We start from the raw sequence: 27877 nt of genomic DNA on the forward strand, positions 1-27877 counted from the left end.
CCATCTCTGTACATTGATTTATACGTTCATGACAGATTGGGAAAGGGTGGGGAGTGGTGGAGTTTTTTCACATTTAAGATGGGCGGAAATTCCCAGTAGCACACTTAAATAGCTAGTCCAAACACAATGTGCTCCAGTTATCCACCTGCAGTCCTACAGGATGGTTCACAGGCCTTCACTCACACCATCCATAACAGGAATTGAGCTCCAGTATCACCCAGTCCTGCATTCTTGCCACCTTGAACACCTATTTTTTGAGGCACCCAGGACTTTTTCAGGCTCCACTGAACAGTTAACTTATTGTCACTGCAAAGATATCTCCTCCTAGAGTTTTTGAGCTACTGCAATGAGAGACATACCCCTTGATTTGCAAATAAAAGATCTTGAGATTGGTTGTAGCATTTTTCACTTTCAATATAGTTTCGGAAATATTTTGAAAAAAGGAGGTGGGAAATATCGGGAAATCAAAAAAATTTAAACAAATTCATGAAAAATGCTCCCCTCACCCAGAAAAATCCAAATTTTGAAAAACCTATGTCGAATCGATAGATATGGCCATTACGCATTGAATGATATGAGTCTCGATGTTGTAGCTTGAAAATCCTAGGAGGAGATAGACTTCTACAGTGCCCCCTTTTAGACTGCTGTTTTCTTTAATTTTTTTCTTGAAAAATTCACATGAACAAAAAAGTCTTACATTTTGGTTCTGCATATGTGTACCAAGTTTCAAAGTGATGTTTGTAAATAGCCAAGATAAAATTTTTGCCAGACGCTCCCCTTAAGATGTTAAAAAACTCCATACCCTGATCTCTGCCGCGTCTACGCTGTGAGGGGTACCCTGGCCTGGCCTGGCCTGTGAGGGGTACCTGGTACCCCCTATGCTGGGGGTACCCCTGCTCAGTCTGCTCCCTCCCAGTTACATGGTGACGATATTCCTTCTTGAGCTCCAGGTGCAATGTTTGGATCCACAAGCAATGCTCTGGACTGCATCCCATTAACCTCTACTCCAAAGACTGGATCTGCCCTATGTGCAGATGGTCTGACCCGATCCCAGCCAGGCCCTCCTCCCCCTCACCTCCCTGGCCTCCCCCCAAGCTGTCTCTCTCCCACCTCTGCATCCTCCAGCTTAACTGCAATGAGGTGCAATCTAGTGCAGTTGAACTGGCTGCCTACCTTGCCAAGAATGACATGGCAGTTGCTTGTCTCCAAGAGACCAAGCTATCAGCTGCATCCCACTCCCTCTCCTTACCCGGATATGTGCTGGAGCACAGGGACCACCCCAGAGGTCACGGTGGCAGACTCCTCATCCTGATCCACCACAATGTCCCGTACACCAGGTGAGACATCTCTCCCTTCCTTAGTGGCAACACCACCATGGAGGCTATAGCAATCTCCACCCCTCTCTTTGCATCATCAATGTTTACATCTCACCAGCCTCCTCCTGCCACCTGGGATATTCCCCAGAGCTTTCAGACATTGTCTCCATACCAGGCAACTGTCTAATAGTAGGCGATTTGAATGCCCATCATTCCTCCTGGTTCTCCCATATGTAAGACCAGAGAGCCACAGCACAAGGAGCTGTAGTGGACGATCTCGTCACTGGTTCCTCCCTCGCCTACCTCAATGAGGACTCCCATACCCACCTCTCCTCCCATGGCCTGCCCTCCTCACCGGACCTTGCCTTCATCAGTGGACACCTACTCCTCAACATCTCCCTCCTGGACTCCTCAAGTTGCTCTCAACTCGGACCACCTGCCCATCCTGATTCATCTCCCTTCTTCCATTGACTCCCCAACCCCCCAGGGGCACCCGCTCTTACGTCAACTATAAAAAAGCTGACTGACCTGCCTACACGGCAGCCATCAAAACAGCACTCAAAATGGTCCCTTCCCCCCTCGTGTGGCGGTGAGTCGACCTTGAGAGAAGTCTTGACGACTGCTGCCAGACAGCATATCCCTGCCGGATTCGGGAAGGACTTCTCCCCCTCTGCCAACCCTATCACCTGGCTGCTCATCAAGCAAAAGGATGACATCAGGGCGTGTAATCCAACTGACCCCCAGCTCCCAGAACTCAACCTGTAAATTAGCATTTCCATTCAGGTCCATGCTAGGAACACATGGCGAACACACCTTGTGTCATGCAGCAGGCGCAAAAACCAGTCTAAGCACTGGAATCTCCTTTGCTCCCTAGCCGGAAAGCGAAACCACACTCCACCCCATTCAGCCAATCCAATTTGGTCTGAATTTCCTCTCCTCCCAGCACAAGATCTCTTCCGCTTTCTGCAAGTTATTTACTTTGATCGCCCCTCACTTCCAGAGCCCCTCCACCCACTGCTTTATACATCAAATCTGGGGTATGCACTTCACTTTCTCCCCTCATGTAAGAGCCATAGCCATGAAAGCGACGGGCCCTCTTCGCATCTTTAAAGCCCTTGCTGGTGTTGCCACGTGTCTCCCGCAGGTGAGGCAAACACGTCACCTACTTCTACTTGATAGGTTGGCAACAACCTACTTGGGAAGTGGATAATGACAAGACTAAACTTGATCTCTTATTATGGACAAATAGAACAGAATTTAAATTACAGTTCAAGTAAATGGCTCTTGGTTATGAAATGAACATGTGTGGTGCATAAGTGACTGGAGAATGTTGGTATATACCTAAGCAGTTTAGGAGCATAGGAGCATGGACAAGATGCATATGTGATCTGCCATAAAAGAAAGTAAAACTTGTTACTTTCATGCATCACAGCCCTAGGACTATAAGAATAATAATAAGATAAAGAATTGGATTAAATATAAACAAGCATTAATTAACAAGCACTCAAGCAGAAAAACAGTAATAATCAAGAACCTTAATAATGACTTCTAAGAGCAACTGTGTTGCTTATGGATGCAGAAAAAGTAATCAAGCAAACATATATTGCAGCAAACAGCTTAATGAAGAATTAATGAACACTAAAATATATAGCTTGCAGAATTAAAACACACTGAACACAAATAATAGAGAATAAAAAACAAAGTGAAATCACAAAAATATAAACCATTTGTAATATAACAACAATTGAGCAATAAAATGAATGTATGCAATAAATAATCACTCACTTCCTCTCAAGTGGTGAGTTAGCTTAGGGTCCCATACTGGTGCAGGTATTAGTTATTTATTGGATTTTGCTTTAGGATTATGCTTGGTTTTGGAATTTACTTACATTAATGATTTAACTTCCTTGTCTGGACTAGAGAGAAAACAAAAAAATATATATAAAAGTTACATAATGAGAAAACACATTACACTGACATCAAGTAAATGAGCATGATAGCCAAAGGGTTGGGCTAAAAAGCAATACAGCTCCCCCTGCAACACTGGTACCAACTGGGGCTTCTCCAAGGTCATAATTGCCACCTACCGAACCATCACACACCAAATCCTCAATTGGTACCCTGTCACCTCACGCACAGCAATTGCCAGTCTGCAAACAATACAAAACACTGCATTGAGACTGGCCACCGGCTGTCTCAAAATGACCCCGATCGCCCATCTTCACCAGGAAACTGGCGTCCTCCCTTTGTCCACGCACCTGAACCTGGCTAGTGCCCAGTTCCTCGCCAGCACCCTCCAATACCTCATTCGGCATCATTTCTGCTCCACTCGGAAACCACCCCATGAAAGCCTCCATCCAGTCGAGGTTTGGTCATCTTGTCACACCACTCTTGGCAAATGGTATCTTGCCCGCCGGTGCCTACGTAGAGGCCAAGCGGTCTCTCCGCAGAGAGAACACCTCCCGCATTGCGGCCACTGATGCAATAAATGCCAACCTCGCTCGCTGCTCCACCACCGCCAATGTGGAGGCCTCACTCCCTTGTCCCTACCGTTTGGCGCTATCCCAGCTCCGCTCAGGATACGGCAGCTCCCTGGCGTCCTACTTTGCTAGTATCGGACGCTCCCTTTGCTCCGCCTGCCCGGAGTGCAGGGATCCCCTCCAGTCAGTACGGCATCTCTTTGCCTGCCCAGCCTTCCCCACATCCCTCAGCGTCTCCTCACTGTGGGACAGCCCAGTGGAGGCAGCGGCATTCCTGGTCACCCTCCCTCCTGGCATTCACCCATCTCTCCCCACATCCTGAGCCTCCCCCCCAGCAAGCGTGATAGACGCTATAAACAACAACAAAAAACTCCACCACCATAACTCTTTCGTGATCTATCATGAATGCATAAATCAATGTACAGAGATGGTTTTGGTACCAACGGTTGGATAGGTCAGAATGTCAGCTTTAAGGGGAGCATGTCGGTCAAAATCTATTTTCTATATTTAGGGAAGGATCATCTCCAAACTTGGTACACATCTGTAAAATCGAAAATGATGACTATTTTGTTCATGTGAATTTTCTGAAAAAATGAAAGAAAATGTGAAATTCACAGGAAATGGCCAAAACAGGGACACTTTAGAAAATCTATCTCCTCCTACAAATATTGTGCTACAACATCGAGATACATATCATTTGATGCATAAAGACCATATTGCGAACCAAGGTAAAATTGGAAAAAAAATTGTTGTGAGCCAAACATCACCGTTGGCGTTGGGAGGTTAGGTATTCATATACGAAGTTTTGTTCAAATCTGTTTAGTATTTTAGACGAAATTTCTTGCTCACCGCAAATTTTGGCACCTACCTATTAATAATAATAATAATAATAGCGGTTTCAGCGTTTATTAGGCCTTAGGCCTGTCGCTGTCTTGCCGATTCTTAACATTGCAGAACATTCACAGCATTTTTCAGTCTTGAACTCGCAACTCACTACTACAATTCTGCTGTGCTTAACTGCCCGGCCTCCTTGCCGATTCTGACCAGAAACTGGTGCGCAGAGCTGGGATCGAACCCACACCTGTAACTGTAACTACGATACACAAAAATGGTTGCAAATATCCAGTACATAGTTTCTTACGTATGGACTAAAAATAAGCTAAGCATTCCCTTACATTTCAATCCAATAGGCGCGAACTCCGGTGAGACAGGCGCAAATTTGGCCGGAAAGGCAAATTTTATCTGACAACGCACACTTGTTGCCTCTGAGTGTAAAGGAAATGGCTTGGATCAAACCACCTTATTTTTGCCTCCATGTTGCTTCGTTATTTTTTTCATATTTGAATTTTTATCTACATATCTACACTCATGCATATCGGCAGGGTGACCCAGTAGTTAAAGTTCTACCAGGATTGGCGCTGAGAGGCGGGGGTTCAATCCCATCTCTGTGTGCCAGTTTCTGGTCAGAATCGGCAAGGAGGCCGGGCAGTTAACTTACTGGGTTAAGCACGACAGAATTGTAGCAGCAAGGTTCGAGACCGCAAAATGCCGTGAATGTTCTGCAATGTTAAGAAGAATTGGCGACAGTCCTACGGCCTAATAAATGCTATCTAAAACCGCTATTATTATTATTACCTGCAGGTGAAGTACATTAAAATTTTCCAGCGCTCAAATCATTTACCAAGAATACTTAAAATTTGAAAGGTGAATACCTAAGCATCTGAAGGATTCTACGAGACTGCGAGTCTGCGACTACATTACTGATTACAGTTATTATCGTTCAAGTCCGTCAAGAACACTACTTATGCCATCAAGAAGTAGAATGATTCAAATGCAATATTATCTAATACACTATTATACACATTTACGCTTAACAACTTGTTTGCCACGGGACGACTGAATTAGCTCAGCATTGCCCAATACCAGCATAATTTTCATACTTCACCCGTGGGCAAGCATGCTGCAGAGCAAATTAGCTAACATGATTACTTGCTGAAAGCCACATGGACTAGATCCCTTCATGGATGTAAACCAGCAAGCCAAAGAGCTGCAAGCCACCGAAGTCCAAAACAATGGTCGTAACCCACACGCTAAACCCCAAAATATTTCTATTCCATGCAGCCTAGCCCCTTAACCACTTTCGATAAAGAACGCCCTGCGCCACAGAGCTATCAGTACACTGCTACCTCTCCAGCCTGTCCATTCTTCTAAAGGCTATTCCCCTGCCTGTCCGTTCTTCTGGAGGCTAAACCTCCACGCTTACCCCCTGGCCCCTGCTCCCCCTCCTTTTGGTAATAGCTTGCAGAAGAATTCTAACCTAACCTAACCCGTCGCGGAAAGGTGGATTCCGTGGATAGAACTAAGGGGGTAAGTGTGGAGGATTAGGAAGAAGATGCTGGTGAACGTCAGGGCTGGGCTTACGCCTGCGAAGTGGGTAAGGTGATGCGACAGTCCGGTGCGGGGCCATTTCTATTTACGGCAGTCTGGTGCGGTCTGTGGACCCTGTGGCTTATGGCATGTGTAAGGAGTGATGATATGGGCTTAAATCATTGGTGTAAGAGCTATTGGGCATAATCCATTTGGAGTATCAGCTTGTGGGCTGAGGCATTGCTTGTTTCAAGCTGGTGCAGAGAGATGAGCCAAGTAAGAACAGGATGCATGCCAGAGGCCAGCATTGCCCAAGACCAGCATGTCGTTCATCCTTTTTCCGTGCGTAAGCCTGCTAAAGGGCACAGTAGACTAAGGGATTATATGTTAAAAGCCAAAGGTACAAATCTCCTTCATGGAAATTAACCAGCAAGCTAATGAGAAGTAAGCCACCAATACAATCCCTCTACGCCAGGATGGAATTCTAATTTTGAAGGTTCATATATTATTTCGATCCACCAAGACCACTTTTTCTATCCAACATTGTTGTTTGAGGCAAAAAATGAACTTCTTAAAGGCATAAAATACATAGGCTAGTCTACGCCGTATTTAAAACCGTCCAACAGCTCTAACCCATGCCGTCTAACCTCCTCACGATTTTCGGTGAGCAATTCCCTACGCCACACCGCTGTTGATACACAGCCAGCACTCCAGCCCGTCCGTTCGTTGCAGCTGTTTTCCCCCAGCATAACTCTACCAGTCTACCTCCACGCGTACCCCGTCTCCCCGCCTTTTTTCACCGACTGCCGGACGGCTTTTCTTAGTTTCTGCTCACTTGACTGCATCACGCTATGAAAAGAGGATCTATACGAGTTGTAAATTAACCTAACCTAATTCGGATAAGCATCAAAGGTCTGCGAGAAAAGCCTCCAGTTAGCCATGCGATAATGCCTTTTAATATTGGAAAGACGGGGTAAGTGTGGGGGAAAGAAGATCAAGATGCTGGGGATAGTAAGGCAGGGAAACAGTGACGCGGGGTTAACGTCTTGCGGATTAAGTAAGGTGATGGCGCATTACCGTTTGGTACAGTTCACATTTGCGACAATGCAGTGTGGTCATCGGACACTTAGGATAACAGCATGTGTAAGAAGTGATGGTACCTATGGGTTATAAAGCATTGGAGAACAACGTATTGACCGTTAACTGTGTGGAGTAGCAGCTTGTACAGTGCTGAAGCAGTGTTGGTTTAAAGTTCGTGTGGTGAGATAGGTCAATTGACTACAGCTGCTTAGGTGCCAGGATGACAATATCTATAGCATTTAGATGGTTGATGTTTGCTCCAGGGCTGATTTGAGCGTTAATTTGCTGGTCTACGGCTGCGCACCCGAATCGACGAACGGCCACACCAGGCACATCAGGCTTATTCTTCAGTGCCGACATCACTACGATATGATATAGCAGATTCCTCGAAGATTTAAAAAAAAAATGGGATAAGACTGTTAAGGCATTAGGATTGTAGCAAATAATTATCAATATTTCGATTCAAATGCATTCATATCTCAAGTCTCTGACGTGTAAATTAAATCAATAATCGCATGTTCAAGTTTCAACAGTACGCCTTCATAGAAGCGTCTATCAAAACTTTAAAACGTATCTTGAAGCTACTAATTCCTCAAGAGGGCAACCTTTCGCAGGAGCTACGAAGGTTGCTCTATTTTCCAATTTAATAAAGTACAAAGAATTAAAACTTTTTCATTTCTACGCCATACTAGCCAATGGCGATACCATAATCCACTAAAATTGCTGTATAGTCGAGTAAAATGAGTAATTTCTTGGGTACATAGTTTTCAACCTTATCAGTATTTGAAACTAAATCTCAAGCTTAGTTGGAGTAGCTGGCATATTCAAGCTACACACCAATAACGCATTAAACTAATCCATTCCACTATTACGAGCTCGCAAAATACTATTGACTAGCACAAAACCTGACGAGCATTTCAATCTGGGTTAAGCATTTTCATGAGAAGCAAAAAAAAATATTAAAAATAAATTAATTACACGTAAAAATTCACATTTTACCGCGCGAGTTTTACAAAAATGAAAATGAGCAACGTCAGGTTGCGTCATCTATAAATCAAGTGTCAGATATTTGGCTTCCTACGATTCTACGATAAATGACCAACAAAACAGAATATAAGTTTCCTGATACTAATTAAATACACCTATGATTGAGGAAATAAGAAGAAAACCCACAACGAGAATCAATGTGGAATTTAAACATCTCACAGCAAGAGGATCATCAATGTTAAAATATCCACAGGTACCACTGTTATCTTGTGAGCCTCAGCGCACGGCGAGTAACAATTTATTCCCTTTTCTAGCATATGGAAGGGGCCACGACAACGAGAATGAATGAATATTGTGGAAGCCCTAATTCTTCTCTAAATTTAAGGTTGAAAGCTTAAGGTTTTAAATTTTATTTAGAAACAATATCAAATGAACAAGGTCTGCACATCTTTACACAATAACTGAAAATTAAGATTTGCAATAAGTGAAATAAAATATATAAATCACTACTAAAGGGTCGGGTTAAGATGAAGTTAACATTACTGTGCCAGCTGTAAAAATAGATTGCCAGATTATTAAAATAGTAAACGATGAATTACTTGAGAATCTGTGACTGAAAGGATTAATTTTTATCAAACACTGTAGGCTGAGGTAAAGGCAAAGGACAGTTAATCTTAGTAAGACATGCAGGGGACACAGTCATAATTAAATGGAACCAAAGCAAGTTCAGTACAACCAAAGACCCTAAAGGGTTTGCAAGGTGAACACAGTTAAACAATGCAACGACAGACTTTTAAGTAAGTATAGCTGACTAGTTGTTTAAAATAGGAATCATGAGAAAATGCAGTATTAAACGCATTGAATCAAAGAATCATATAATAAATTAAGAACCAATACCTTATTCGGAGAAAACACACGAAAATTAAAAATGCGGACTAAACATAGTTATATGAACTAGAACCAAGCGAGCTCTATCTTAACAAGTAATCAATAAATTGATGGAACGCTCTTGCTACGTACCGAACGTGGTCATGCTGCTACTTGATGAGTATACTAACATCCTAAGCACTCTGAGATTGAAAAAAATTCTAGTAAGGTAATTAGAAATTTCCAACGGTTATTTTTTTGTGATTCATAAACAACCGAGTGGCTAAGTTGAGGAATATGAACAAATAGCAGCGCCAAAGCTAATTAACTTCCCACACAAAAAAATGAAAAATATCTGAGATATCACTTTTAGGACGAGAACATGGGAACTAAAATAGCAAAAGCGAGGAACTTGGAGTTCAGAGTAGTAGTAGTAGAAGGGGAGAGATTTCGAGCGCTTTAGATCAGCTTCGTCCATTTCGCGCCGAAGGTGCAATACCGGTAGTCGGTTTGCAGGGTCAGGTTTGCAGGTTTTAGGCTCGCAGCCTGATCCATCTGGTCTTGGGTGTATGCTTCTATTTCTGAGGCGCAGGTTCGATCCGTCTTCCGTAAGTTTCATCTCAATCAGTAATGTGCTGACACGAATGTTGTAATTTTTGGAAGGTGTGGGTCTTTTCTTACCTATGTCATGGTGCCGTGCTAGATATCCGGCAGCATGTTACACTCGATTAGATATTGTCTAGGGTTGTCAGTTCTAAAGTTGCTTCGGGGAACTTCCCTCAGCATCCTAGACAGCATTTCACTTGGGCTGAGAGCAGCAGTGTTGAGTTCAGAGAGCATTCACAGAGATCCACAAGGTACAATAACGCAAAAGTTGCATCATGCCGACAATGTGGACTCGAACGGGAAGTAGTCTCAGTTTGAACATATCTAGTAGCTGTCCATCATTCAGTCGATATTGAACGATTAAAGTCAATGTAACGAAGTATAATCGTCACGGCTTCAACGTGCAAATTATTATATTAGACGCAATTATTTACAACAGTCATCCCAATATCGTGCGACGAAAGTCGCATTAGAAATAACAGTTCACAATTAGTGTTGCTGAATAAACACAAGCATGACCCTACTGAAAATTAAGTTAAATGGCACAGTTAAATCAAGGAAAATTCCCAATAACTAGCGACATATTATAGGAAGATTATCACAGACGTTAACGAACTCTTACAATTTAAGATCAAAAATTTGTGACACACGAAATCGAATTCTTAGAGGATAAAAGACCAACAGGTTTATATATAATAATTAATTATACATAGATAACTATAATAATTTCGTAATTGCATGTGTTGCAACGAAGCTATGGCGCTGCCGAAGCTCGGACGTGAAGCTCAAGTGAGTACCCAGTGTTAGGAGCAGCAGTTAAGGCGTCTGAAGCATCGCTAACATGTGTGCTGTCGTTATCTAACTTTTGACTCTTGCTTATTGTAGCTTCTCGCCTGTTAAACGCCTGAAAAATGAATTTTAATTAGTCAATTTCTTCTGAAAATTAAGCGATTTTTACATCACTTTTTACTCAGCAGCTAAAATTAATTACATTCATAAATATTCATAATGTAATGTAATATTTCTAATGTAATACCGGTATTAGCCGTTGCCCGACCAGAGATTAAATCGGGATTAAGATAAAAAGTTTTCAGTGATCAATTTTGATGCTTTAATTTGATTTAATTGTAATTTAAACACCTTATACCCAAACGAGAGAAGAGATGATTGGACGAACAAGGACGACTTGTAATACTACAAACAAGCTCAGCCGTCAGAGGATCAGGAATAATGCCCATGACAAAGCACGCAGTAACGGTCTTCTAAGAAGCTAAGACACGCGCCAGAATATCTTCCACAGTGGAGAGTGTACAATAAAGAAAGTCAATACTAAGCGGTCGTCACCTCCTCAGGTATTGGCTGTGTGTCAGTAGACAGGAATGGGAAGGTAGGGTGCCGATACCTCAGGCCGTACGGTCTGAGGTGGTAAATGAGATACTCAAGTTGGTACATGAGCTCCGGACTCACGTAGTGGAACGATATTGCGGTGTCAGAACAACAGCCCAGGCCCTGCACATTACAGAATGAATTTAATGTACATCGAAATGGACACAAGAAAAATTTATTTACGAGCAGTCAAACCTTTTGCATAGTTTAATTTTAAAAATCATAGTCATTTGTTTAAACACAATTAGTATATAACTTATCACTGAGATAAACAAAACAGGTACGATGCGCAAACAACGCCACTTATCGCCCCTGATTATGAGGCGGCGAATTCAAAATATGAGAAATAAAAAAATATTTAATTACGGGAGAGTGCGACTAAGATCACTTAACATGAGGTGATTGCGAGGGTTAATGCCAATAGCCATCAATAGAAAAATTGCAGAAAGACAGCAAATGAAAAAAATTAGAGGTTCCGAGATTAATATAAGGGCCTCACTATAGACATTGGGTAATAGTTGTACTGCCAGAGCCAATTCTTCGGGCCGATATGACCAGGGATGATGTGATGCTCAGGGATGAACGGAAAGAACCTGTCCCTGCCCATGTGGTCACGAGAGTCGCCAGCGATCACGCCGACGTTCTGAAGACATCTGCCTGAACATTACAAGCGATAAATACACAAAAGAACAATAATTTTCCTTCAAGTCTGAAATATCTGAGTCCACAGATGACAACATCCACTCGTCTAATGCGATGAGAGATCAAAGTGCCGTGACGGCAACTACAAAAATTTGAAATAATTCCCACTGGTGGACAATTCTAACGCATACTAAATTTATATGATTTAGACAGATTCCGTTTTTGAGTGGGCAATAAACTGACCAGGTGAGTACTGTCAACAAGTGATAAAAAAACGTGTTCACTTGGGGCTTGTAGCGGAGTTGGTAACAAACGTGATAAGTGTAGCTAGACAAAGACAGATTGCACAATCTAAGTCTTTGATAGAGTCGTTACATAATTCAGTATTGCATGACAAAATTTTAGCTCATAATAACCAAGCTCAAGTCATTATAATACTAAAAGATGTTTTAAAAAAAATTCATCAAGTTTGTAGGCATCGAGAGTCGTTAATATTAGTTGGTCAACAATCAGGATACGTTGCGAGTTCATAAATATCACTAGTTTCAAGAAGAGACAAAACTAAGCAAGATGCACCCATTTCCACGTCCTCGTCCCCGGCGGCATCAGCGCGGCACTTCCTGGGGTTGGGCAAGCCTTCTTCGACGAGTCTCCTGACAGCTTCCTTGCTCAGCACGTAGCCAGCTCCTGTGCGAGACATGACTCGGTACAGGAAGGCAGCTGGTACCAATACAACTATGAGTTGCATGGCCGACCAATGCAGAGATCTGACCTGAGGCTTCTTTATCCTCCAATTCAAGCGAGAAAGCGCATCCATCGAATCGTAGGAGTGAGTGTGAGGAAATTCTAACCTCCTTTGCGTGGGCGACATTGCCAGTGCAAACGGTTATCACATTCGTTAATATCAATTAGTTTTCCAAAGTGGGACTTGGCAAAATGATCACAAAATTGATCATTTCAGTTTGATGTTCCCGTCACGCATTGCCACTTGTAATATGTGTTAACTTTAAATAATAGTATTATAGTAGGAAGAATAATATTTATTCAATGAGAAGTCATTTTCTCCGAGCATGTTGACTTGATGAAAGCTGTTAACATGTTTCTAAAGATGAAATGCAATTATTTATGGTCTAAATAGAGAATCGTGCTGAAATAATGAAGAAAGACCATTTTTATTGGCAAATTAATGTCCAATAGGCACTAACCACTAAGAAATTGAGCATTATTTTCAATAAAATGCGTGTGTTTATTAATTATTACTGGCCAATTACAATGAGCGACACCACAACCAGCAGCCAACCTCCACTCATGTAGCCGTTGGTGACCAGCTCGCGGAACCTCCGCCCGAACCACAGAGGCACTGAGCTGTTGTAGGCACCCAGCAAATACCTCAGGTTCTCCACTACAACATATCTGCAACCAAGCAACATCAGTAACGATAGAATGCAGTAAAATTAGTGAAGTGAAAATGGTGCTTCAAAATAAATACCATCATTAAACATAACTGTAGGTCTAAAATTTCTTTCTTCTCACATATTTACTAGCATTTCAGATCGTTTAATAAATAATATAACTAACACACCCGAGCTTCTTCACACATATTTTTTTTAGTATAAAAGATCATTCGTATACCATAAAAGATTACTTACACACATAAAATGGCTCAAGGGTTATCAATTGAAATTTTTTTGAATGGTAACATAATATTCTAAATAATAAAAAATCAAATGAAATTCAAATGAAATTCAGGCGTAAATCTACGAGAATTTGTCCAGAACGATCAGTTAGAATAATCGGGAACTAACGTGTCATCATCGGCTTTGAGGAACCAGTCAGCCTGGTCGAGGTGATGCTCGTAGACATACTTGAACGAGTTCTTGGTCTTCTGCCAGAGCTGCTGACGGCCTTCATGCCAGACCACATTCACAGCATCAATGCTGGCATCTGCTCAAGTGAATCCAACATCATTAATTCTGCGAGACAAAATATTATCTACAATAAAAATAACTTAACTTACAATCAAGAATATACAGATGAAAAAAATCTATATTTTCATTATGGTTTCTGACTCAAGTCAGTAACTTGAGCCAGAAACTATAATGAAAAACCATGATTATTTTGAGGAACTTCTTCACTTTCAACAATGCTTCTAAATTTAATTATGTATCTTTGGGTGAAATGTATTACATCAACAATGCACAAGCATATATTCCGCTTCTTCTGGAAAACTAATAGTTCACTACTCAAGTGCAAACAAGAACATCATTAGAACGTTTCTGCATGGATAAGAATGAGGAAGTCGGAAGAATTTAAAAGGAGTGAATTAATTATTTGTAAGGCATCAAGCTTGTTTTATTTGCATGTACCACTTGAATGGTTCACAGACACATTTCATACAAATATCTTAAAGAAAATGTCTAGCTTAAAAAAGACCTGATTTCACATGTGAGAAAACCAAACTAAAAAAATGTTTCAAACAATAGAACTAAAATAGAAGCTTTCTACAGAAAACTTATTTCTTGCTAATGATATTATCATGTCATCACAACAGCAAACAAGATGTTAGTCTACAATAATTTAGAAAGTCTTAGAAGAAAAGTGATGTTATAGTGAGTTTAGACCTGCTTTAGAGCTCATGAATATGGCGGTGTGGCAACGCCTGGCCCACGTGGCGTGCACATGCCTGGCCTTGACCTCATGGTTGTCAGGATGCGTCATGATGACGCACAGCAGCCGTACCTCTGATGCCACGCCTGCTGCTTCTGCAATAACGTGCCTCGGTTAATATGTATATAATAATTGTGCATATAATAACCAGAGAACAGTAATGAAGACAACTTTAGGAAAGAGTTAGTCAAAGCCACTTCCATAACCAAAGATCATAATGTAACAGCAACAAGCACTGTGTGAAGAGGAGAGTGAGGGCTGGATAAACATGAGCAGCAATGCTAACTGGGGAAAAAGAGTACCTGATGAAATACATGACAAGTTTCAAAATAAAGTACAGAGAAATAAGCAAGGGAATAATAATACTAGCAATGGCACCAGGCAGGAATAATGCTTAGGTATAGTATCAATATAAAAGTGATAGCAATACCGATATAAAAGTATACCTTTGATACCAATAGTATGAAAGGCCAGTATTGATAGTTGAGTAAAGGATAATTAATGACAATATTACAGGAAAAAACACTAGTAACTAACATATTCTGCATGGGAATAAATAGATCAAATATTAAAATCTGGGCTTTTAGACGACAAAGACAATTCAGGTTTACAGCATGCATGGCAATTATATAATAATTATAACATAATTTTTAAAAAAATACTCACAGGCCTTAATACCATTGTTAATGGAGGAACATATCTCTGTTTATGTTATGATGCTGAATTAATCTTTTGTTAAAGCTTCATTGGCACAATTCTCAGGATAGATCAGATTGCAGCAAAAATGCATCACACTTCATAATATAATCAAGCAGAGAAGTGCATGACTCAAAACAATATTAGTTCAATATTCATCAGCACTTCCTAATGAAGCATCACAAGATCACCTGCGCTATGGTCACCGTGTCCTCCCAATGAGGGACCAGGCCTCCTTGCTCCCTCCAAGATGTCGTTTCTCTGAGCATCAACATACTTGCTGCAAAGCAATAAACATTGCAATCAATTAAATGTTACACAAACAACGCTCATTGCCCAATGTAGTAGAATTTACTGAAGGTACTTTGAATAATTCTTTTAATAGGTTACAAAATTTAGTGTTACAGGAGATTGTCTTATGCAAATAAGAAAGTTTCAGACATAAAAGGCCATTTGACACATTGATGTATAAATTATTCCTTACAGAAGATCGAACAGATGTTTTCTAAATTTATCAAGTTCTTAAAGTGAATGTTAAAGAATTCAACAAGATGCATGATAAGATGTTTAAACATGCATAACAAGTAAGGTGGTAAGTAAGGAGAAATTCTTAAAAATAGTGAATGATCATAAAAACTCATGTGACCATGCAGACACAAAAGCTTACAGAAAACTCTAATATTCAATAAAAAAAAACTAAAAATTTAAAAGCAAAGAAAATTGCACATAAATTCATATCTTTATAGAAAATGTTTCGGACTCCAGTTCCATTGTCATAGCTGTACTCCAAAAATGTTTTCTATAAAAATATAAATTTTTATGAAATTTTCTTTCATTTTAAATTTTTTGTAAACTTGCAGTTTAAGCAAACAAGTGACATTAATTCTTAAACAAAAAAGTTGTTTATCATTCAAGACTACATATTATACAAGATTCAATGGGTGTCAGAAGTTCCCAAATAATCTGATCACCAGAAACAGAACCTCAACAGTGAAGGTCCATTTACTTTCTTACACATGCTGGAACACAAGATGCTGCAGTCTAACCTTAATTAATCCACGGATAAATGAAAATTTGGTTTCTGAAAAGCAATATATATCATGACACTTTACATAGGTTAAAACATTATTGTCAAGGCTCACATTTGAGCATGACTAAAAATGCCTGACACATAACCTCAAAAGACTGACCAGTTTATTTCGGAATTGTTTAAATTTAAGCTTTACCAAGTATTCACTAATTACCATTGATTTACTACATCCCCATTACCAAACACTTCTCACAAAATATTCATGCTCATAGAAATAGGAAAAAAGGGCATCAGACAAGCATTATTATTTAGACACATCACTGGTTTATGCACAAACGGTTAAAACCTCAAATCGTTTAGAATCATTTTAAGATATTTTTCTTTAGGATAGTTATGAAGGAATTACCTCAGACCTTCATACAATGAAGAGTCGATGCTGGCAGGTGGATAAGAGAGGGAGAAGCTGAACAAATAGAATGAGAGAACACCGCTGATCATTCCAAGGGCAAATGTTAGCAAAAGCCTCATGGCAGCCATTAACCCCAGCAGCAGGTGTGCTGATGTCTCCTGTGTTGTCACCGCAAGCATTGCCCAAAATAAATCAATAAAAGTTTGTATTAAAAAATAGGCACAAATATCTTAGTTCAAACCTTGCCCACCAATGCACTTTCATAAATATGCACATGAGCTGAGCAATGATAAACTTAGTGAATGGTTAGTAAGAGTTTAGCTGGATTAAATTCTCTTTTAAACAAGCGTCTGAGTTGCCTCCATTTTTTTGTTCCAATGAACTGAAAATGATAGATGAATTTGGATAATTTAAGCAATAAAAATATTGTCCTCAATGTATTAGAAGCTATAAATACTGCCAGTACAAGCGATAACATAAAAAAGATTTATGTTAAGGATTGTTATGTGTAATACCAATGTCAAACACAGTAGTGAACATAAGCTATTAGATTAAACTTTCTTTAATTTTAGAATGACTCGGTGATTTAATTCCATTATTACCACACAAACAAGTGATGGGATCCAGGATAATTGCCATCTTTGATAATCATAGCAGTCAAAGCAAGCCAGAAGGTAAATAAAGAAGAAGGTGACTATAGAAGGTGCCGGTTTGACAATGTTGTTATATACAATTTCAATTTATTATAGTAATTGCATGCAAGTGCATGACTCAAAACCAACACTAGCATGACAAAGCAATATAGCAAAAGTTCTGTGCTACTTGAGTAAGTGGAACTTGAGAACTTGGGTGCAAATGCATTCAGCAGGAGACATAAAAAATTAATCCAGTTTCTGCACAATTACGACAGAAATTAATTTTTTAGATCTAAAATCTTTAACACAGAAAAACCAGCCAAAGCAGAATGAGATCTTTACTTTATGAAAGCTTGTCTCTATGATTATGATTCCACTTGAATTTCACACAGAATTACTACACATTAGGTAATGAAAAAGAAGGACTTAGTGCTAGCAATTGATAATCTATTTGTCACTGATGTATTTACCTTAAATTACTATTGCGCTGTAGTTATAGGTATTGAGAACAAAAATGACACATTTCTAATAAATTTTGGTTATTTTAATTTATTTTTAATTTAAATTTAATTTTTAACAAATTTAAGGTAATAGGTGCAGAGTGCAGTCATTATGCAGAATCAAGAAACATTTCAAACATGCCAATAAATTTTGTATCAGGTTGAACAATGAACAAACCTTAAAGAAATCCAGTAAGATATGTACAAAAAACATGCACATATGAAAGCTTTCACAGGAAAACTTCATAAATAGAAAAAGGCAGAAATTAAAAAGATGCACATTTTCATCATTTATTTGTTATTGACAGTCAGCATTATTTTAATGAATGATATCAATTCAAATTTTGAAATCAAATAAATATATTGTTCAGAATACAAAGATATGATAGAATATATTGTTAGAATAAAAGGATATGGGAAGCAAGCATGGCTCACCAGTGATGATGGGTGGGCACTGGGCAGTGCAGCAGCCAAACCACAACTGAAATGCCACAACAATAACAGTTACCGGTAGTAGGTACATTATTCCATGTCCACGTTTAATTCCAATCAAATCTCTAACATTTCATTCAGTGATGAAAATCTTAATAATAATTAGTCTTCATATTAGGAAAATTCATAGTTCAGAGTTCTGTAACACTTATTTACTATAAATTCTTTTAATGCAATAGTTCATCAAATATTTAATTAGCTAGATGAAATGATAAACTAATTAATTATAAATGGAGCAGTACCAGGTGCCCCAGCTAGTCATATCTACATATAATATAGTAGGTTTCATTGAAGACCAGAGAATTTGTTTTATTCGCAATTTTCTTATTAGTTTTTTCAATATATCGAACAATATTTTTAGTTTGAACTGGCAAATCAAAAATCAGGTTACCGATGGACATATTTATTTCGTTAACGACGTTTCGAATGTTTCTATCATTCATTATCAAGTTAAAAGGCGCATTGAGTGATGAAATTAGCGTCGACATAAGTACAAAGTCAAGTAAATAGGATACTACTCAAAAATCAAAATTGTTAGGAATAATTACAAAATCACAAAATAATTTAGAATCAAAGCACCGAAAATCACTCCGAAAATTGGGCCCTACATAAAAATTAAATACATATACATATAGCCTGAGGGAAAATAAATAGACAAACTTGAATTATGAACTTGTAATAATTTATCCCTAAGAATAAAAACATAACGCAAACAAAACAATCAACAAACAATTAATATACGTTATAATATTCATATCCACCTGTACCAACCACCACTAAATCAAAACATGATTATCACAAAAATGAACAGATCTTATATTAACACGCACCTCTGCGGTGGAATTGCGATACATTGAGGAAGTACAAAGCACGTCAGAGCGAGGCCGTATCAAAGCTGAATCAAAACCATAAAGACAAATTACACGAATCCAATTGCAATCCCTAAAAAAATCTAAAAATTTTTAGAAAATTGCGAATAAAACAAATTCTCTGGTCTTCAATGAAACCTGCTTGAAAGAAGAAATTCTGCCAACCTATACTAATATAATATAGTATATATATATATATATATATAGTCACATCTATGTATAAATCCTCAGGGCACATGTGTGCTGTTGAAAAATTTGAAGCTTCCATTTCCTCAATTTTTGTCTCAGACATTGGAGGCAGAGTAGTAAAAAGTTTAGAAGTTGTCAGTATATTCATTTTCGAAATCTTGACAGCTTGGATGGTTCATAAAAAAGAAATCAATATTGACTTTAGACAAAGTATAAAAAGTTTTGTACACAAACAGCACTTTTTGGTTATGGTAGCCATAATATCAAAAAGATTAAATTGAATTAATTTATCTTCAAATAAAGTGAATTATCTTCACATTGTAACTTCAACATATATTTAAATTATATTTTTTATGTTAATTATTTTAATTTTGTGTAGCAAGTCAGAACTAGCCAATGAAAAATTTATTAACACATTGACTACGAAGTGGTACATATGTGTACCATGAAATGTATTTCTCTAGGACGTGGTGATACATAATTAAGGTTGCCAAAAATCGGCCAAATCCCAAAACAAAAAAGGCCAAAAATAAGGCTGATAACTCAATATATACTAGTTTATTTGCAGCTTCTGCTATAAAAATTCCATTTATTTACTTTTTTGCAGTATTTAAAATTTAATTAGGAAGTACTCCTATCATGAATTTTAGCTGGCCAACGCAATTGAGAAAAACTAAATCACCGAATTTGTCCGGAAAAAATGACCGTCTGGCAAAACTGTTTCAAAACGGTACTAAAATAATATACGTTTAAAAATTACTTTTTAAAGACAACACTTCCAAAGAATCCAGTGTCTCCAATCTTAAAGATGTACCATGAATTTCTCATCATATTTTCGAATATTAAAAAAATTAATTTTTTAATTTTTTTAATATATAAATTTTTTCTAATATATAGGTATAATTTTTTTCCAAAATTATTTATTCTGTTAATTGATTCATGCATTGCCTCTGACTTCACACAAGTGCGCAAAATTTCAGATCAATTAGACAGGTAAAAGTGTGTCAAATATTAGTTATAAGATTTGTAGCTGACAAAATTATTTTCTCAATTTTTTTAATATTGAAAAAAATTTTTTTTTACTTTTTAAAATCCTTTATTTTGACATTTGATTCATGCATTGTCTCCAACTTTAAACAAGTGTGCAAAATTTCAGATCGATAGGATAAGTAGAAGTGTGTTTAATTTTGATTACAAGATTTGTAGCAGACAGACAGAGACAGACAAACAGACAAACAAGAAGTGAAGTTAAAGAGAAGTGTTGTAAAAATGAAATAATAGGACAAGATGAAGCAATTGTAGTCAACGTGTTAATAAATAAGTGGCATAAAAATAATTGTTACTGAACTACAAACTATTCATTATCAAATTTGAAGATTTAATATTGATAACGATTTTCATAATGCTATAAGTCAATAAAGCAATTTGCTATCAGTGCTATATGTATTTTTGAGGCTGGAAGGCAAATGATCTGTTTGGCCTAGCAATAGTCATTATTCATATAGTTCACTGTTACCCTAAATATGGAGTAGTACATGGTACTATGACCTTTAACATGCTCCATGGTTATGCAGGATATATCACAATGACATGAATAAAAAAAAATAACATCTCTTGCATACTAATGCCCATAACATGATTTTTGCCATCCATTCCTATCATAATTTATTTTATGGTCCATTTTCATTTTTTGTCCTTTTTCATATTGATGGGGGTCAGTTTCATCTAAAGGCCAGTAAAATGCCAGCTTGCAAAACAAAATATAAATAACATTCAGGAGAACAAAACAGAGTAACCAAGTCAAATATAATAAATAAAATAAGGGTTACATGAAGATAAACAGTGGAAGCCAGTCAGTCAGTGAAGTGACGGCCCAGGGCTTATGTGGTGATGGGGTGAACCTAGAATAAGAACTAATAGAAGCAATAACCCAAACTTTATTCAATACAATAAAATAGAAAAGGATAACTAGCAAATTAACTAGACTGGGCCTGACTGCTGGCAAGCAAAGTAAACATGGACAAAGGAATATAAGAGAGCCAAGGCCTTGAATAATGGTTTCGAGTCAGGGCTTTGCTGTGTGGCACACGAGTCCATTATGATAGGCATTATGCTGACTGGCTGTGAGCAGTGGGAGAGCCTCACCGAAGTATGAGAGGAGTCCTGATTGTTGTCTGTCTGTAGACTCAGTCTGGACAGGATGGATCTGAGATTAGGCCCTAGCTTAGCTGGTGGTTTGACCAAAGCCTGACTGGCCCTCAGTCCCAGATAACACAGGATCCACAGCACAAGAGAGGCACAGGATCTCACAAGACTGGTCCAAAATCCACCTGGAATGCCCAAAGTTTATCAGTCGCTCATTCTTAGATTTGGCCCAGAACTGTCAATAAACTTGCTCAGCAAGGAGTTGCAGGGAAAAAACTTAAAACCAAACAATGAAATGCACAAACATTACTTTACCTAATACCAAGCTTAAAAAAATGCAGTTGGATGATATTTACTAAAATATATCCTGCTAAAATCAGAAAACACCATAGACAATAATTTATACACCAGCAGTGGCCTCGAACATTACCAGTACCCTATGTCATGAAATAAAATTCACAAATGTGCGAAGAAATTAATAATGGTAGGATTACATTTGATACATTTTTAATAGTTTCAATTTTTGCATTAATTTAATTTGCACATAGTAACAAATTTAATTTAATTAATTAATCTTCTTAATTGAATATAGGTATGACTTTTGACATAATTTTTATTTTTATAATATTTTTTTTTATTTGGCATAATTTTGCTTGGGAGATAGAAAAGCAACTGTGTAATTATGACAAAAAAATTATCACATGTTTATTGACAGTGATGAAAAATATTTTTCTTTAAATTTTTAGAGTATAATAAAAGATTTGAATTGAATCTAACAATTCTCAACTGAGTTTGGGTTTCCAAAATTGGTTTTCACGGCTTGTAAAATAGGTTCACAGCTCAAAACTGACTTTATAGAGTATACTTTTTTCATTCCTAAAAATTTATGACTCCTGGCATCAAAAATTTAATTTTGGCTAGACTAGTCTCTAGTCTCATGAGCAAATACCTACAATAAACATTTGGGGCTACAATCAAAGATTTTTCAGAGCATTTAGAAAATGTTAATTGCATTCAAGTTGCAGGCATTTGAGAGAAACAATATATTTTACAAAGAAAACTTGACCAGAACTTTCTTGTAGGACTGAAATGTCTTTATTAGCCTATTACATGGTAATTAAACTATACAAATCAAAAATCAAACCAGTACCACCATTTAACAGGCCAACAGGGTTATAAGGGACAGTTTTAAGTGTTTTTGTTAATAACTTATTACCATAAAACATTTCATAAGCAAATTTGGCCTTTGGGCATGAAACATTTATTTGAAAGGGCTATTATATTTGTATCATTTGTATGGCATCTCCAAAAAAAATCCCTAGGCTATTTGTAATCGTAAGGTTCCAGACAAAAAAAAACATCCCTAAATACCCCTGAGAGACTGGGAAGGTGGAAACGGGGTAATCTGGGACACTTGAAATAAAATTTCATTTTAAAACGTCTCAAGCATGCAGAGTGTGCTCACTACTCATTCATTAGGCTCATCCAACTCCAAGCATGGAAAACATCTACCTTTAGGGATAGCGCCACGACAAGAGCTTTCCTACCATTTCCAGAACCTTGAGATTTCTGCCGGATGAATTGCTTCCTATCTAATTGTTAACAAAAGTGCACGATTGGGCCGCGAGATTCCAATTGTATTAAAAATTCATCAGGTTGGAGACTGAACTGCAAGATTTCAGAAACAAGAAGAAAATTCCAATCCTGGCACTCATTTAGCCTCATTCCTAACACTCTAACAGTAACAGACGCCAGACAACAACACAACAGTACTCTGAAGTCTGAACTTCTCACTTCTGAAGTCACCCTCTTCCTTTGTAGCCACACTCAGGATGATGTATGTTTTCGGTGAATTTTCCCGCGCATTTTCACTTTTTTTAAGCTATTGCTGTGCACAGTTGGCGCAATGTAATGAAAATTGATTCTCTTCACGCACGTGTTCGCGCAATCCCGGCCATCAATTCTACGTCGCGCTTGCCGCGCACAAGCAGTTTGTGGAGGAACGGACGTAATACTCACATTACTCAGTACAGTATGCCTTAATTTGCCTTTAATTATCTTTCAATAATATATGATTTTTCTTGATACGGAAATTTGGTGAATGAGAAATCTAGAACTTTATTTTAGAAGAAATTTTCTCCAAAGTCATATGGCAACAGTGAACACCATCTGTTTACATTTCGTATGTATAATAGCCGCAGTTTACCGTGTTTACGATTACCGTACGTTCCGTATCCGACAAGGCGGACAAGCGGAAGAGTCAGAAGTAACCCAGACATGTCTTACATTTTATTATTGTCAGTTTGACTCGCGAGTTAATATACTCGTGTATATTGTCAACTAAAATAGTAGAACTATTTTAGCTTTCTAAAGTACGGCGTACGGCGCATTTTTTACCAGCATAGTACGGCGCACCGCGCAGGTAGTTAAAATGACAAAATAAATTCCCACGCACCTGGCACATCTTCCTGACCATGGCTTTGTAGTAGCTAGGTAGATGTTGTAGATGTAAAATTAAAGGTCATTTTCTGTTATTTTTACATGTTTTTCCTTTTATTTGATATTACCATTACCAATTTACCATGTCCATACATTACTGCATTATTGACAATGTGACTTGCATAGTTGCATGTCCTTACCTTACTCCTTGCCCTTGCCCCTTGGCAGCTACGCTACATAGGCCGTAGGGCTGTTGAGAGTTGAAGCCTGAAGGATAATTTTTGTAATATTCAGCAATGGTTATTTAACTTATTTGGATCAGTTATACAACTTATGCTTGATACTGATAGTTGATACTTCATAATAAATCTAGATTATGTTTGGGATGTTAGCTATCAGGTTCACTAATAACTTCAATTTCATTGTTCATCTTAATGTAATGAGATTTTCTAATTAAATAATGGGTCACACTTAAAAGATGAAGGCGTTGCTTTACTTCATGTCAAATTCGCGGAATTCGTTCAGCCGCGGCATTACATTGATCGATCGTTCGCCACTTCAGCTATTATGTGTGACCCTTAATTAAATTATTCATCATACGATTTTTCACATTTGAAGTTTAACAATGTTCAGATGAGTCGGATGATAGTATTATTAGCTTTTCAACTAAACTGTATCCATGACAATTGATACCAGTATAGTATAGTCATTCTGAATGTAACTCCAAAAACATTCAGTTTGCGCTTTGGAAACTACACACCTCACTCCTCACGCCCTGGCGACTCAGCATCGAATGACAGTTATGACACTACTCGACTGTCTCGACAGTCGACACTCGTACAGAGTCGTATTCACACAAGCAGTGTTGCCAGGTTTTTTTCTTGGCGAGAATACCAGATTGCCTAGCTCAAAATACCAGAAATTCTATTGTTAAAAAACAATCTAATAACTTCAAAATTTAATGAAACTATTCGTTATATTTTTTCCCTTTGTTTGGAACATTGTGACACTTTTCTTTTCCTGTGTTTGATAATATTGACACTTTTTCCTTTTTTATCACAGTGTCAGTGTGGCGGGAAGCCTGCCGAAGACCACCACTGCCCTGGATGTAATGGACTATCATGACTCCTGCCCTCCGGAACGTAGCCTTCAACACTTCTGGAAAATCATATAGGCAGCCGAAAGCCACCAGACAGAACGAATCAATTGAATTAGACCAATCAGCCCACAGGAGAAACAGCCGGCGATCGAATGGCCTAGCGTTGTCCGCCGTACCGCGAAAAAATTGTACACCACTCGGACGTAGCGCGCCGGAGCCTTGCAGCGAATGTAATATCCGCCACCAAGCCGTCCGTATCTAGGCAGTGCGTCGAACCAGACTAATTCAATTGATTCGTTCTGTCTGGTGGCTTTCGGCTGCCAATATGATATTCCAGAAGTGTTGAAGGCTACGTTCCGGAGGGCAGGAGTCATGATAGTCCATTATATCCAGGGCAGTGGTGGTCTTCGGCAGGCTTCCCGTGAAAACACTCACTCTACGAATGCATTGGAGACTGGTCAAAGTAGACAAATGATGCAGTAGGCAGCCAGTTCCATACCGGTCGGACACTTCAGCGGACTCGGCTGCGAACTGGCCTGCGGACTCAAATCAAAACCTAACTTGACGGTCAACTCAACCAGCCATAAATCCATCAATAATGACCGGATTTTATTCAAATTTGAAATATAAGTAGATAATATCAGTAATTTGTGGACGACATTTTTTCAGATTTTTACATTAATAACTTTTTCAGCAATATGGAAAACCTAACTTCATTTTCAACTCAACCAGCCATAAATCCATCAATAATGAACGGATTTTATTCAAATTTGAAATACAGGTAGATAATATCAGTAATTTGTGGGCAGAATTATTTCAGATTTTTACATAAATTACTTTTTTCTAATGCCACAAAATACTGAAACTTGACCTGAATAGGACCTAACCTGCGAGGTGAACGTGAAGTTAGGTTTTTCCGTATTAATAAAAAAGTAATTAATGTAGAAGTTTGAAAAAATTCCGTCCACAAATTACTGATATTATCTAGTTATAAGTTAAATTTGAATAAAATCCGTTCATTATTGATGGATTTAGGGCTGGTTGAGTTAAAAATGTAGTTAGGTTTTTCGTATTAATAAGAAAGTTTCTGATGTCAAAATCTGGAAAAAAATTCCGTCCACAAATTATTGATATTATCAACCTGTATCTCAAGTTTGAATAAAATACGTTCATCATTGATGGATTTATGGCTGGTTGAGTTGAAAATGAAGTTAGGGTTTCCATATTACTAGAGAAAGTTATTGATGTAAAAATCTGAAAAAATTCCGTCCACAAATTAATGATATTATCTACTTATATTTCAAATTTGAATAAAATCCGTTCATTATTGATGGATTTATGGCTGGTTGAGTTGAAGTTGAAGTTAGGTTTTGTAATCCAGTCCACTGGCCAGTTCGCAGGCGAGTCCGCTGAAGTGTCGATTCGGTCCTGAAGTAGCGCATTTACAGCAAATACTTGTATTCCAAATTGCAATCAGATCAATTTAGTATTGAAGGAGTTATGACTGGGTGGGTTGTTATAAATGCATTTATTCGTTTCAATTGAAAACATTCATTTATAAATCTGTAATAATTCCTACCGCTGCGTATCAATAATACCTGCTTATATTACAAAATTTAATAAAATCCCTTTAGTATTGAAAGACTTATGAGTGGTTAGGTTGCTTTGAAAAAATTTTTATTCGTTTTATTTGGAAAAAATTATGTAAAAATATGTTATAATTTTGACCGAAGTGTATTGATAATACCTACTTATATTTCAAAATTCAAGCAAACTCTTTCAGTTGTGAAGGACTTTTGAAAAGGTTTGGTTGCTTTCAAAATGCGTTTATTCGTTGTAATTTAAAATGAATTAATGCAAAAAAATCAATATATCCCACCGCAGCGTATTATTAATAATACCTACTTAAATACAAAAATTCAAGCAAATTCGTTCGGTATTGAAAGACTTATGAGTGGTTAGGTTGTTAAAAAAATACGTTTATCAGTATTAATTGAAGAAGAAATAATGAAAAAATCTGTAATAATTCCTACCGCAGCGTATTGATAATGGCTACTAATGCTTCAAAATTAATCAAATCTGTTCAGTATTGAAGGACTTATGAGTGGTTAGGTCGCTTTTAAAATGCGTTCATTCGTTTTAATTGAAAACGAAGTAATGAAAAAATCTGTAATAATTCCTACCGCCGTGTATTGATTGAAAAAAAAAATAATACAAAAAGGTTGAGCGTTACACTTTTTCATAATTAAGGCTCCCAACGGACCAAACGTCCAAATCAATTTTTCAAGGACAATGCATTTGAAAAAAATATAACTCAGTACTCACTGCAGTAGGGGCCACGGCTATAAACTAAAAAACAGCGTTGGAACACATCCATGCGACATTTCTTCTCGATTCGAGTCACCGACATGTGGAACAGCCTACCTGATAGCATCGTTGAGACGTTGACGCTCCGAGTATGAACATCTTCAAAAACAGACTAGACGAAGCTATGCAGGAGCTGAGGAGCATATGTTCAGTCTTAAAATGCCTAGCAAATTACGGACCAGGTAATAAGTCCAGCAGCTATCTCAATCAATCGTCAGCTATGGAAAGATCGGGTTCCAAAGACCGGATCCCTTGTGAATCAAGTCACGAAATGTTCAAGAATCGGCAACAGGCCATGGGCCTATTTCTTCAGCGCCGACACTTCTATTCATGGTTGAATTAATACAAGGTTGACCCACGCGCAGCTGCTCTTTGCGGATGTCGTTTTTTGTTCCGACTGTGACGTCACCGTGGGCCCAAAATGTAAATACGAGTTATTCGCCAGGAGTCTTGTTTGAACGTTCATTGTGAGAGGTGCTACCTTACTATCGCTCTAAGTTCGAACCTAAATCTGTCCAAAGTGCTTAGTCCCGCGTTTTGAACATAAATTTTGATTATTGATCAACTCCTGTGACTAGTTTATAGTAAAACTCAGTGTTTCCAAGTGCT

At 38.1% G+C, this 27877-nt stretch overlaps 1 protein-coding gene across 1 annotated transcript; it reads right to left on the minus strand.

The window, feature by feature from the left end:
- Window positions 1-8624: 8624 nt before the first annotated feature.
- On the minus strand, window positions 8625-21430 carry LOC108664769 (glycoprotein-N-acetylgalactosamine 3-beta-galactosyltransferase 1-like; the record flags this gene model as incomplete). Its single annotated transcript, XM_018151451.2, has 10 exons — window positions 8625-10607; window positions 11048-11212; window positions 11589-11746; window positions 12308-12418; window positions 13032-13144; window positions 13537-13675; window positions 14353-14493; window positions 15286-15374; window positions 18104-18149; window positions 21364-21430. Coding segments are annotated over 10 exons (1179 nt in total), but the record flags the coding sequence as incomplete, so codon positions are not given.
- Between the last annotated feature and the right edge of the window lie 6447 nt (window positions 21431-27877).

The sequence above is a fragment of the Hyalella azteca genome, unplaced genomic scaffold (genome assembly GCF_000764305.2).
Source record: "Hyalella azteca isolate HAZT.00-mixed unplaced genomic scaffold, Hazt_2.0.2 contig3334, whole genome shotgun sequence".
Classification (NCBI taxonomy): domain Eukaryota; kingdom Metazoa; phylum Arthropoda; class Malacostraca; order Amphipoda; family Hyalellidae; genus Hyalella; species Hyalella azteca.